The following is a 14,163-nucleotide window of genomic DNA, read 5'->3' on the forward strand; positions in this document are numbered from 1 at the left end:
AAATGAAAAAATTGATATTTAGTCAAAATAAGAAAAATGTACACACCTGCATTCTGTTCAAAAGTTTTCACCCCCGGCTCCTAATGCATAGTTTTCCCCTTCTGGTGCATCAGTGAGTGTGTGAACCTACTTGCATATGAGTCCCTCAGTTGTCCTCAGTGTCAAAGATGGATCTTAAAATCATACATTCATTGTTGGAAAGGATTCAAATACACAAAAATGCTGAAAAACCAAAGAATTTGTTGGACCTGAAGGATTTTTCTGAAGCACAGCAGGCAGTTTAACCATTCAGGACAAACAAGGGACTCACGAACAACTTAAGAATCAAGTGTATGTAAACTTTTGAACGTGGTCATTTTTATAAATTCAACGATTATTTTTTTATTTTATTGTGGACTGTAAACATCTTTTATGTGAAATATCTTATTCAGGTCAGTACTAAATAAATAATAACATAAATAATAACAAATAATAAATAAATAATTAACATTTTGCAGATTCTGCAAGGTGTATGTAAACGTTTGAGTTCATCTGTACGTGTGTGTGAGCAGATTTAGTGTTTAAGAGAAGACCTCGAATATGTTAAGAGCAGATCTGTCTCACTGGGAATCTGTGTCACAGGTAAATAGGTTTCTGTGGGGCGTTTCTGTGTGTGTGTGTGTGTGTGTGTGTGTGTGTGTGTTTTGTGAATAATCAGAGCTGGATCTCTGGCTGCACTCTGAAGATCTTCTGTGAAACACTAAAAGCCTCACTGTCATATAATTCTGACAATGCGAAGTTTTAAACATATGTGTAATGTACAAACACACTCTAAATAGTTGCGCAAATGTCCGTTCCCATGAGTGTGTTTTCAAAACCGTCATGTTTGAGATAATCCAGACTGTTGTTCTTAAAATATTATATACAAAACAGACACCGCCACTCATTTTCTGACAGGCATTAGCAATAATGTTAAAGAATGCAGAAGGGTCGCACACATTTCACCATCTGATTTCCCACATCCAAGATTGAGGATTACAAAACACACTCACAAAATGCCTCAGAGGGAGACCATCCCTGTGGATTCTGGGTAATGTGCCCTTCAGCAGCAGTCCTGTGATTGGTCCAGACCTCCATCAGTCAGCCCAAGCCTCAAATGCACTGGGTGTGTCCAACAATTTCAACCCACCCACTGAAGCAGCGTCTCGAGTGTTATCATTCATGTTGACACACACAGGCATAATTGAGACCAGATGTTCACTTTGTAGCATGAAATGTTGCCTTCTGTCCCAAATACACTAGTGTCTTAAGGGACACAGTGATGAGAGCGTCCTGCTCTAAATGAGGACACCACACACACGCCGAAGCTCTCCACAGACTTAATAAAGCTACATGACTGCTTGAATAACTAAGTTTCAGAGTTTCCAAGCAATAATCAAATGAAAAGCCAACTGTCTCTTGTGTGTTGTTGGCAGTGGTCAGATTGTACATCATGACATCAGTGAGTTACAAATTAATCGTTTCATATCAGACCTTACAATATGCATTATGGCTAATGATAAAGTCATTAATTATAATATATATTTTAAAATGTAATTTATTCCTGTGATGCAAAGCTGAATTTTGAGTCTTCATTGTCACATGATCCATCATAAATCAATCAAATATTCTGATTTGATCATTAAGAATATTTTTTTTCCTATTGTCAATGTTGAAAGCAGTTGCGTTGCTTAATGTTTTTGTTAAAAATGATTTTTTTTGGGCAAGATAGGAAAAAAAATAGAAAGTTACCAATGTGTTAGAAATTAATAGTTTCATATCAGACCTTACGATATGCATTATGGCTAATGATAAAGTTCTTATTTTTAATATATATTTAAAAATGTATTTTATTCCTGTGATGCAATTAGACAAAAATAGAAAAAAAAGAAAATAGAACATTAATTAATTAATTAATTAATTTTATTTATTTATTTGTTTATATTTTTAATATTATAAATATCACAATTTAATGCATCCTTGATTAATTAAAAAAATAATTTCTTCTCCAAAAAAGTAGTTTTTGTATATTAAATGTTAATTTTCATTTACAACATGGTACAATGTAAAAACATTTTAGTCTTGGTTAATATTAATATTAATTTATATTTTATGTTATTATATAATATATTAATATTTTATTAACAATCATGAATTAGATTAATAAATTGTTTTTCGTTGTTAGTTGTTTATAACGTATGTAGTAACTATTGGTACCAAACTGAACCTTATTGTAAAGTGCTACCAATATTTTTTGTTCTTTACAAAAACAAACTTTGCAGCAAACTACAGATTATATAGCTATAACAGGCTTTTGCTGGAAAACAATGTCATTACACAATCCATTTTTCCAATTTTGACTAAACCTCATCCATCTTAGCCATCTAGACAGAATTATTTTGGTCACAAATCAGCAGAGTTGTCAGAACAAAAAAACAAAGGCATAAAAATGAATGTAGAACAATGAATGTATCATATTTAGTAGCAAACTGAAACAGGACTGCCTGAAAGAGCGAGTTACCATTTTATCAACTGGAACATTCTCACACTGACCTCAGGGCAGAGAGCCATCCTATTACTGTTTCACTCTCTTAAATGTAAGCACATCTTTCTCACTCTTACTGTCTCTGTGTTCCCCTTTGCAGTTGGTGGCAGTGTTTGACGAACAAGAGCCTCATGTCGGAGGTGACGGCACCAGCGCGAGTTCAACAGGCACACAATCGCCGGAGCTCTTCTCTGGAGAGCCGTCCACCTCCACCCCACTGTCTGCCTTTCAGCCGTATCTGCCCCACAGCGAGATAGAGGTCACCACGTCCACGCTTCGAACCAGTAAGAGACAGGCGAAGAGAGTCTGATAATGTAGTCTAGTTCTTTGAAAGTTTGAAATGTGGAAGTTTTGGCCTTTTGTGTCACTCATTGGTCACTCTGTTTCTCACAGACATGCCTTTGCATGTTCGCCGCAGTAGCGATCCGGCTTTGTTGAACCTGACAGCGATGTCCTTCTCAGAGCCTGGCTCACAACCCGAAGAACCTTCCAGAAAAAATCCCACACGCTGGTCCACAACCGCCGGCTTCCTGAAACCACGTTTATCTACAGGAACCAACAGTCTGGAGAGAAAGGTATGAAACTGCTGTGCAGCTCCAAACTTTTATCCATCTTTTCCTTAAGTGCGGAAGTAAGCCTATGGGTGAGACTTCAGGTTCATTATCTGCTATAGGGAAACAATGAGAAGAACAACAACGTGCAGTAAACGGTAAAACTGTTTGCATTACTTACCCGTGTGTTCATAATTAAAATAATACATTAAAATAAAATGGTAAGACACACCAGTTTGCAAAATCAAGCAGCAAAATGAGCTGTTTTGATCAGCTAAAATTAGCTGGACTCGGATGAGACCGAAGCCAGACCCATACAATTTACAAATGGCTGCGGCCACTCTTACTGGAAGAAAAAGGTGGATAGTGGATGAGGGTAAAGCGGCAGAATACGGCAGTAAAATAAACTCTGTTTTTGATTTAATAAAGCAGTAATTGATGTCATAATATCAAGATATTGTTTTGATTTAGAAGTCAGAAGCTATAGCTAACATGAATAAAAAAAAACAAACAAACATGGCACTTGTAAAATAAATAAATGTATATACTGATTTATTCATTAATGTGTAGTGTTACATTTTTTAAAACAAATTATGAGCTCTAACAGATTTTCAGAATTTTTACAACTCTTCTGTTTAGACCATCTACAGATGTTAAATCTTAATATAAAATGTTAAAGTTTTTTAATTTTTGGAAAAAAAATGAAAAAATGATAAATAAAAGATCTATAAAAGACTTCATTATTATTCATTATTGTTTATTTAATTCTAATATTAAAGTTCTTGTTAAAAACTATCCAAAATTAAAAATAATTTCTGTATAATTTCCGCACAGAAGAAACAAGGTGTTGTTTCCAAACAAAAGGAAATAGATCTGTATTGGCATCAGCTATTGGCCAAAATGAGTCGAAAAATATCGGATATCTGCAAAAATCCAATATCATGCATCCCTAGTTTGGACCCCACTGACATTCATTGTGTAGACAAAACAGTTGAAACATTCTCAAAATATCATCTTTTATGTTCGACATTTAGAAAGTCATACAGGTTTGGAATAAATAAAGGTTAGTAAATGATAACAGTTGTCATTTTTGGGATAAATACCCCTTTAATAACCTTATCGAGTGCAGTAGTCAGATTCTGGAAGGCAAAATCCATTCGTTTTCTCCATAGGGAAACAGATTTTTAATCCTAACTTTTAAACCTAAGACAGACCTGGTATATGCTTTTATTGAAGCCATCAGTTTACATTATTTTGTAAAATATTTCAATAAATAACAAATTACACCAAAAGAGCTCAGCAGGGAATGTAACTCCCATGAATCGCTCAGGGTTGCCAGATTTCACAACAACATCCGCCCAGTTGCTACCCAAAACTAGCCCAATCGTGTTCCAAAGGGTAAAATGCAATTTTTTGTTTGGCATGGTTCCCTTGGTAAAAATTGTATTCCTGGGGATAAATATCAAGTTATTGGGGTTGCTTCCACCTTGGGACATGAAAAGCAACATGCGGCAGCAGTGTTAAAGTAGCCCAATTCCACGGACTTGGCAACACCAGAAGCACTACAAAAAAATCGAGTCCCTCTCAATTTTAAAACTCTTAAATACTTTATGCATATTTTGCAGTAAACCTAAAATATATAGTATCTATATATCAGCTTTAAACTAATAATTTTATTTCTCCATTGTTTTTTAATTTGATTAAAACAGCCTCACTGTTTCTTGTCTTTCTGTCCAATTTTCAAATAATTTTTGCTTCAAATAAAAGTTTGTAATGGTGTAATTCACCTCGTAGCTGTTTGGTTTGATTCATGGCCTGTAACTCTTTAAACAGACTTTTTGAAAACCCCTATTAGAAAAATAAATGTAAAAAATAATTACGAAACCAGTGCTACGCTAAAAGTGGGAAGGTACTCTTGCACTCCATTAATGTTCACACAGAGGTTGTCAATATATTTAGAAGTGGTGATTACTAAGTGGGCGGCTGACTTTAGTCTCTGAGTTGTTTTCCTGTATTGCTGTTTGGAGGCCATTAAGTTCCTGCTGGTGTCGTTTCTCAGATCATATCCGATAAATCTGTCATCTTCAGAGGCAGAGGTCACGTCACCCTTCATGACATCTCTATGAATATTTACTGTCATTTCTGAAGGGTTCACAACCCCATCTCACCAACAGTAAGAACTCTATAAACAAGCCATGTTATGGCAGAGAATGTTGCGCTGCTGTTTGTGTGTTAAATTTATCGTGTGCGGCACGAGTTCATTTAATGCATTTGCTGATGTGACCATCATTTCTCTGTCTGTTCTCCTTCTAGCAGAGTAATGCTTATGTCAATGCTAGTCATAAAACTCTCCAGACAATGAGTTATGGATTTTGCTCACTCCCTTTCACGCTCGCTCACACTCTCTCTCATCTTGGTTATTCCTTTGTAGTATGAGGCTTTGATTTTACAGCTTTTTCTTATCCATCAACATAGTGTTCTCACAGACCAAAAAACATTTGGGCATACATGGCGTTTTACCGATGTGTTAAATTGTAGTCTGACCATCCGTGTATGTGTGAATCATTATTTTCATTTTACTACAGTATACCAACCAAGTAGGCAATAAACAGGGTTAGCAATGTAATAGTAATATATTTTTTTCTCTTCAGGGCCGAGGTGTCGACACATATCGTAGTCTTCCTCGTGATGCAGGGCAGTGGTCAAATCAGAAAGAGTTTCAGCGTGAGAAGGCCCGTTCTTCACTCAGCGCCAATCATCCCATGGTGGACCGCTGGCTGGAGAGACAAGAACAGGTTGGGACTGTAATGATTTAGATCTCCATAATCCGTTTGGTTTTATTTCAATAAATTGTGCAACCCTAATGTTAAGGGTTATGTTTAAGAAATCAACATTTCAAAACTTAGTACAAAAAGAGCATTTATTAAAACCAGGCTGGAAAAATGGATCATTGAACATTTACACTTTTTAACTTTAGATGAATACATCAACAAAAAAATAAATGTCATTGGTGCCTACTGGGACATAAGATACTTGGCTAGGCCAGTCATGGTTGGCTAATCAGTGGAAAGCTGGATAGATCCTATTATTTCAAAACACCAGAGAGAATAACAGTCAAATGTGTGAAAGTGCATCAAATTAAGCAGTTTCGGGCTGCGTGCGGTGCCTGCTGCTCTCCATATCCTTAAGAAAGATCCCAGTGTTAGGAAAGAACAGCTTAATCATGTCCAGCTTTTCAAAAAAGTTGATGTGCACGTTTCAGCACAGATTGTTTTGTGAATCTGTCACAGTGTAATGCAGACTTTGTAAAAAGGCTGCTATTAAAGAATGTAGCAGTTAAAACTATATTGGTCTTGACAGCAAAACCACAGTCTTAGCAGATCAAAGCATTGTTGTTCACTTGACATGCAAAGGGGATCTTTCTTAAAGGCACAGCACACTGATTCTTGAGAATGGAGAAAACGTGTCCGACATTATTTAAATTGGTAATATTTCCATAAGTTGATTAGAGACGATCACTTATATTCTCATCACATGTTGTCATTTGATTTTAAGTTTCTATTTATTTTATCAAAACTGACGTTACAGTAAGAGTCTTTATCCCTGAAACTACCTGATGCTCAATGCTTCATGTACATAAAAATGTGTGCTAAACCAAAAAAAAAAAAAAAGAAAAGAATTATAAATATTATAAACATGATGCATACTACTAAAGTCTAAATAATGCTAATAATCGGTTTCATCTATTTGTGGTATGTTGTGTTTTCTTGATTTGAACTAAATGCACTAAATGCAAACACCAATGCTACAGCAAGCACTGAAATCAATTGCATTGAGTATGTAGAGAGAGAGGAAACATTTGGTGTATTGTAGAGGAGGTTCAGGGAGAGAGGGTTGGTGTGGAGGAGGGGAGTGTGTGTGTGTGTGTGTGTGTGTGTGTGTGTGTGTGTCTGTAATTAATCATAAAGGTAAAACACCGATTATAAATCATTCTCAGCTTTAGACTGCTAATGAGATAAGACTATATATAGATCTCTTTTTTTTCCCCTCTATCTCTCAGTTTCTCTCCAGTAGGTGCTGCTGTAGGTCAGTTGTATCTCGGTATTCAGTTTTTCCTCTTCAGTATTTTCTTATTCTGATATACATATTCCCTTTGTCAGTCTACTGAGTGTGGAGCTGAAAGATAGACATATGGACAGACTGATAGACTGACGGATGGATAGGTAGGTAGACAGACAGATGGACAATTAAGCGGGTATATAGATGGGTAGATGGATGGTAAATGAAAAGATGGTAGATAGATGAATAGGTAGATGTACTTGTACATAGCTAGATAGATAGATAGATAGACAGACAAGTAGATTGATGGATGCATAGAGAGATGGATGGATGACGGATAGACAGACAGATAGATAAATAGACTGACAGGAAGATGGATAGATGATAGATGGATGGATGGACAGACAGATAGATAGATGGATGGATGGATGGACGGACAGACGGGGATAGATAGATAGATAGATAGATAGATAGATAGATAGATAGATAGATAGATAGATAGATAGATAGATAGACGGAAGGACGGACAGAAAGATGGACAGATAGATGGACGGATAGATAGATAGACAGACAGACAGATAGATAGATGGACAGACGGATGGATAGACAGGTGGTTAGACGGATGGGTGGATGGATAGATGGACAGACAGATGACAAGGCAGATGGACGGTTAGACAGATGGACAGATGGATAGATGGATAGACAGATGGCTAGGCGGATAGACGGATGGATGGACAGGTGGATGGATGGATGGTTAGATGGCTAGACAGATAGTCAGATGGATGGATGGATAGATGGATAGATGGACGGACAATGGATTGATGAATAGATGGATAGATGGATGGACGGACGGACGGATGCATGGATGGATAGATAGACGGACAGACAGACAGACATGATATATGGACATATATGGATAGATAGGTAGATGGTTAGACAGATTTACAGATGCTAGATAGATGTTGGATAGATGGGTAGATAGGTAGATAGATATGTTGACGGGTTTGTAGGTAGATGTATAGAGGGGCATGTAGACAGTACATGAAAAGAAGGGTAGATAGATGAGTAAATTGAGAGGCATAGATGTAGAGACGGGTAGATAGAATGGTATATAGATTTTACGTGATGTAACATATGGATGGGTGGATAGATATGTACGTAGATAAACAGATTGATAGACTATTTTTTTTCTGTAATTCTCACCCTCTTCTTCCAGAAGTCAGTCTGTTTGTCTTTCACCAATAAATAATGGAAAAGAGTGACGGACTAAAACTTCCTGTTACTTCTCTCTCCGTTGCTTGTTATGCATAGCAACACCTCAGCAAACTGAAATCAGGCTCACCCAAATTAGAGCAGGAATAACATTTGAACATAAACAAATAATTGACTGAATTAGGACGAGGTCTTTATCCTGAAAATGTGTATTTGTCCCGTCGGGCATTGCTGATGAAAGCATATATTAATGTGCAGCTTCAGTGAGGGGAAACGGTGTGCATTCAATAGAAATACACTGTTCAGGCTCTGCTTTCTTATGCTATTAGTCATTTCAGTTTAGGAGAATCCCAGAAAAACAACAATCGCTATTTGCAATATGCCTTTGCCAAGGGAAAGGTTTGGATCAGATCCGAGCAGGACAATGGCTTGGCAATCGTCTCTGATCCTTTCAGACGTGTTGGATGTTGTCAGAAGGCCAGCGGTGTCATACTGGTACAGTTATGCTGTCAAACACACACACTCTTTTGTCATATTAGACAGCTGTTATATAAGACGCAATGGTTATGTCTGCCATACAGGGTGTATTGTGTATCACGGCTATTTTCTCCACTTCCTTCAATTGTTTTTTTCCCTCTGAATAACACTTTTGAAAACCTTGGTCACGGAGGAAAAGAGTGATTGACCAACTGCCCTAGATAGAGAGGGAGATGGAGAGACTTATAAACCACAGGGGTAATGAAGAAACAACTAGCGAAAAAACTAAATAAAACATTGACAAACAGCTTTTTTTTGTTGTTGTTTCCTATTCTTTTTTTCTTTCCTTTTTCACGTTTATTTATTTTCTGTTCTTTTTGGTTTTTCATACATTCTTTTTTCCATTTCTTGTACTTTTATTTTTCTTTTTGTTTGTTTTATTTTTAATTATTTTTCTTTCTTTCTGTTTTTTTTTTTTTAGTTCTCTTGTCAGTTATTTCTTCATTCTTTATTTTCTTCTCTATTGGGTTTGTTTTGTCTTTTTTCTTTCAAATAATTTTTTTTCTTTTTTGTTTCTTTTTATTTACTTTTTCCTTTCATGTCATCTTTTTTCTTTTTCTTATACTTTTTCTGTTTATTTTGTGTTTTATATTCTTTTTTTCTTATTTTTCCTTTTTATTTTTTAATTTTTAGTTTCTTGTGCTTTTTCTTTTCTTTCTCTATTTCTTTAATTTTTTTTTCTTTCTTTCCTTTTTGTTCACAGCCACCCACACCCTTTAGCTGAATAATGCATGTACCTGTCTCAGGTCCGGTCTTGTATTTGGACCTTGAGTTATATGTGTGTATATCGTTTTTCTTTTTTTAATTACAGATTGTGTGACAGTATTAAGTCCAAAATTGTTACACTGGATGAAAACTACTTCCAAAGTTTTGAAAGCGTGTATGTGAGAACATAGAAGTGGTGTCATGGCAGCCAAACATGGACCTGTTGGCTACTGAAACTTTAATGAGTGTGTGTGTGTGTGTGTGTGTGTGTGTGTGTTACTGGTTGTGTGGTGCTACTCAAATAATCAAGTGACACAGCAGTGAGCATGAGCACTTGTGTTCCTCTCACCTGATCCGTGGTGTATCAGGTGTAACATCTCATCCCGTACAAACGGAAAATGAATTCCTTCAAACTGTTTAGAAAAAGAAGAACTTTAGATCTCGCTGCAGAAGTCTTCACCCAGGTCCTTTCATCTCATCTATAGACTTTGGTTCTTTTGTTAGATGTGTGTCTTGAAGGTTTTTGTTGAGTGCAATGCATTGTGGGTTAAACGGTTTTCTTCTTGTTGCAGGATGAGGAGGAAAATGGTAGGATCGAGCCAGTGGGACGTGCGGATACATGTTTAGAGCACATGGGAGTGAGATCGCTGGAGTAAGTACCACACACACACGCACACAGATGCTCTGACTGACAGCAGCGGTGATGTTATCTCTTATGTTATGCGAATCTCTCCTTCATGCTGTCAGTTTGATTTGCAGGTAATGAAACGTTTCAGCTCTTTAGAGTGTTATTGTAAAATGACTTTTTTTTTTCAAACTCTGAGATCAGATTGAAATGGTTTGGATAAACTGTCATCTATACTCTCGCTCGAGTCTTTCACAGTTCTGTCTGACACATTCTAGATGTGATGGCATTGATGCCAAAATGAGAGCGTTTTGGTGTGAATCTTTGATAAACATCATGACTAAAATGCAAGTTCTCATTTTAGGACATATTTTGTGACTTGAGTCTGTAACTTCTGACTTTTTGCATGTTTCACCCTGTGCATTCTGACTCCGCCCTACATGTTTTAACTCCGCCTCCAATAGATGTTTACATAAAATTGGTTATTTGCTTTTTCTGATGGTTTCTTTTCTTTTTTGCCTTGGTTCTTCAGTGATATAGTGAAATTGGTGGAAGTGTCTAATGACGGAGGACCACTCGGTATCCATGTCGTGCCTTTCAGTGGACGAGACCGCAGGTAACAACCGCTAAACACCATTATTAAATCAATGAAAGTTAAATTTACCCTAATCCTCAAATTCAAAATTTTCCACCTCCTGGCTCTTAATGCATTGTGTTTCCTGCATTGTGTTTCCTGGTGTTTCCTACCTTCTGTAATGGTTGCATGCGAGTCAGATGTCCTCAGTGTAAAAAAATGAATCTGAAAATCATAGTCATTGTTGGAAAGGGTTCAAATACACAAAAATGCTGAAAACCCAAAGAATTTGTGGAACCTGAAGGACTTTTCTGAAGAACAGCAGGCAGTTTAACTGTTTAAACAAACAAAAAAAACTGTGGATCATTCAGGTAACAACACAGTATTAAGAATCACGCGTATGTAAACTTTTGAATGGGGTCGTTTTTATAAATTTTATTTTATAAATTTATTCTAATATTTTCTCTTGTGGCCTATATGTAAACGTCCTTTATGTGATCTTATTCAGGTCATTACTAAATAAAAAGTAACATGCAAATTTTGGTTAAATAATTAACAATTTGCAGATTCTGCAAGGTGTATGTAAACTTTTGACCTTAACTGTATATACTGGCATATTCTGAACCCAACAAGAGCTTAGCCTTAACTCACTTTGAAGTCTTTCCTCTGCATCACCTGATGTTCTGAGTGATCACTCTTTGATTTGAGATGACTAAATGTTTGTGTGACTCAAAAGAGTCATTGAATCCTCTGCAGAGAGTCCATAAGACTCTGTCCTGAAGAGATAGAGTATCTAAACAGCATCTGTATGTGAGCGGTCACCAGGCAAACTAATCTAGCTAAAAGCAGCTTTATATCTCTGTGATCTGCATCTCTCTCCGAGCAGCGAGGGAGAGGGTTTGCTGCAGCAACAGGACGCAGAGTTCTAAAGATGGAGGACGTTATTTATCTTGAGGAATTAGTTTTCGTTCAGAAGTGCTTTATGATGCTGCATTAGTTTCAAGTTCTTTCAATTCGATATCAATCAAGTTAATGTTTCATTTCAAATGGATGACGCTTATGACTAAATAAATAATAAATCTTAGACTCACAGGCATAGATCATGTGTTTTTGTTTGTGTGTGTGCTGCAGGACGTTGGGTCTGCTGGTGAAACGTTTGGAGCGCGGAGGGAAGGCTGATATCCAGGGTTTGTTTCAGGAGAATGACTGCATCGTTCGGATCAATAATGGAGACCTGCGGAATGTCCGATTCGAGCAGTAAGACCTGACCTTTGACCTCTGACTTCTGATGTGTACAGAGTGCTTGTTGTCCCTTTATCTCCTTACTCTTCCTCTCATCTATTAATTTGTTCGAATAATTCATTTGTGCATCCATCTGTTCATCTATCCATCCATCCGTCTGTCCATTCTCATCTGTTCAACTATCTGTTCTGTTCATCCAGCCGTCCGTTCAGCCCACCATCCATCCATCCAACCAACCATTTACATTCATCCATCCTGATCTGATCATCCAGCCCTCCATTCAACCAACAATCCATCCAGCCATCCATCCATCCATCCATCCATTTACATTCATCCATCCACCCACTTATTTATTCATCCATCCTCATCTATTCATCCATGCATTCTAATCTGTTCATCCATCCATCAATTTACATTCATCCATCCATCCACTCATTTATTCATCTATCCTCATCTATTCATCCATGCATTCTAATGTTCATCCGTCCATCCATTCATCCATCCATTTACATTCATCCACCCACCCACTCATTTATTCATCCAACCTCATATTCATCCATGCATTCTAATCTGTTCATCCATCATCCATCCATCCATTCATTCCTCCATTTATTCATTTACGTTCATCCATCCATTTACATTCATCTATCCACTCATTTATTCATCCATCCTCATCTATTCATCCATGCATTCTAATGTTCATCCATCCATCCACCCATCCCTCCGTCCATTCTAATCTGTTCATCCATCCATTCATCCATTTGGGTTTTTTTTTTTCATCCATCCATTGACATTCATCAGTCCTGTTCATCCACACATCCTTTCGGCCATACATCCATCTGTTCATCCATTCGTCCGTCCATCCATCCATCCATTTATATTCATCCATCTATTTTCATCTATTCATCCATCCATTCTAATGTTCGTCCATCTGTCTATTCATCCATTTACATTCATCCATGCTCATTTGTTCATCCATCATCACTAACATTCATCTTTATCTGTTCATCAATCCATACATCCGTCCATCAATCCATCATGTTCATAATCCATTCATCCGTCCATTCTTTCATCCATCCGTCCTCATCTATTCATCCACGCATTCTAATCTGTTCATCCATCCATCCATCCATCCATCCATTGGCATTCATCCAACAGTCCTGTCCATCCATCCATCCATTGACATTGTCAACTCCTTTAATTCATCCATCCATTAGTTCATCCATCTAGTTGTCCATTTGTCCATCCATCCATTCGTTCATGTGTTCATCCTTCTGTCCTCATCCATCCACCCCCTTTTCTCTGATACTAAGTAAGCCTCCTATCTATTTTGCTGTATGCAAAATGCACGTATTGTAATGTAATATTGGAAAATTAATTGTAAGGTATTAATTCATAAACCTAAATGTTTGTGTGTTTTTGTATGTTCTCAGAGCTCAGAACATGTTTCGTCAAGCAATGCGTTCTCCCGTCATCCTATTCCATGTGGTACCATCCACCATGAGATCCCACTACGAGCAGATATCCCATAATGAACACAACCCTAGAGCGAACATTGACCTTTCTGGACGTTTCAGCCCTGACTCTCTCACCAGTGACTCAGTCGGCCTGGATCACGCCGCTCACCGATTGGCACAGCACAGGCCACACCCACCAAATAACCATTCAGATTCCAGCTCTCCCATCCATCATCCTGTTGGCTCATCAGGGAAGCCTCCATCAGGACACGCTTCCTCTCCCCAAAGAGGATTAAGCCCCGCCCCCACATCCGGCTTCACCAAGAAAGTTGGGCGGAGACTTGGAATCCAGCTTAGAAAAGGTATTAGTAAAATTTTGATATATGACTGTCACATTACAGTTTTAACAAATTTGAATATAATTAATTGTACTAAATTAACTTGTGTAAACCCTTTTATTTTTATAAATGAATATTTATGTATTTTTAGTGTAGGTTAGTTTTCATATCTTGATTATTAAATTATGTTTGTTTGTTGTTATTAAAATGACTTATTGTGCAATGTTGCTGTGTTAAAATATGGTTTATGCCTTGTTTATGATTAAGGCTGTGCTAATGAATCCAGATGTCTATTGCTGA

General features: G+C 37.1%; 1 protein-coding gene and 1 pseudogene across 4 annotated transcripts in view; one reads left to right on the forward strand and one right to left on the reverse strand.

The window, feature by feature from the left end:
• The window catches only part of LOC127175936 (tripartite motif-containing protein 16-like), a 424,611-nt pseudogene that overhangs the window by 51,257 nt on the left and 359,191 nt on the right, over window positions 1-14,163 (reverse strand).
• Window positions 1-14,163, forward strand: part of pard3ab (par-3 family cell polarity regulator alpha, b) — a 102,628-nt gene that overhangs the window by 27,448 nt on the left and 61,017 nt on the right. For all 4 annotated transcript variants that reach the window (XM_051127093.1, XM_051127110.1, XM_051127119.1 and 1 more), the window contains exons 3-9: window positions 2,664-2,847; window positions 2,957-3,138; window positions 5,766-5,909; window positions 10,200-10,279; window positions 10,785-10,868; window positions 11,958-12,083; window positions 13,502-13,887. In XM_051127093.1, the coding sequence (XP_050983050.1) occupies window positions 2,664-2,847; window positions 2,957-3,138; window positions 5,766-5,909; window positions 10,200-10,279; window positions 10,785-10,868; window positions 11,958-12,083; window positions 13,502-13,887 (1,186 nt within the window). The remainder of the gene's footprint in view (window positions 1-2,663; window positions 2,848-2,956; window positions 3,139-5,765; window positions 5,910-10,199; window positions 10,280-10,784; window positions 10,869-11,957; window positions 12,084-13,501; window positions 13,888-14,163) is intronic.

Source organism: Labeo rohita, chromosome 2 (genome assembly GCF_022985175.1).
Source record: "Labeo rohita strain BAU-BD-2019 chromosome 2, IGBB_LRoh.1.0, whole genome shotgun sequence".
Classification (NCBI taxonomy): Eukaryota; Metazoa; Chordata; class Actinopteri; order Cypriniformes; family Cyprinidae; genus Labeo; species Labeo rohita.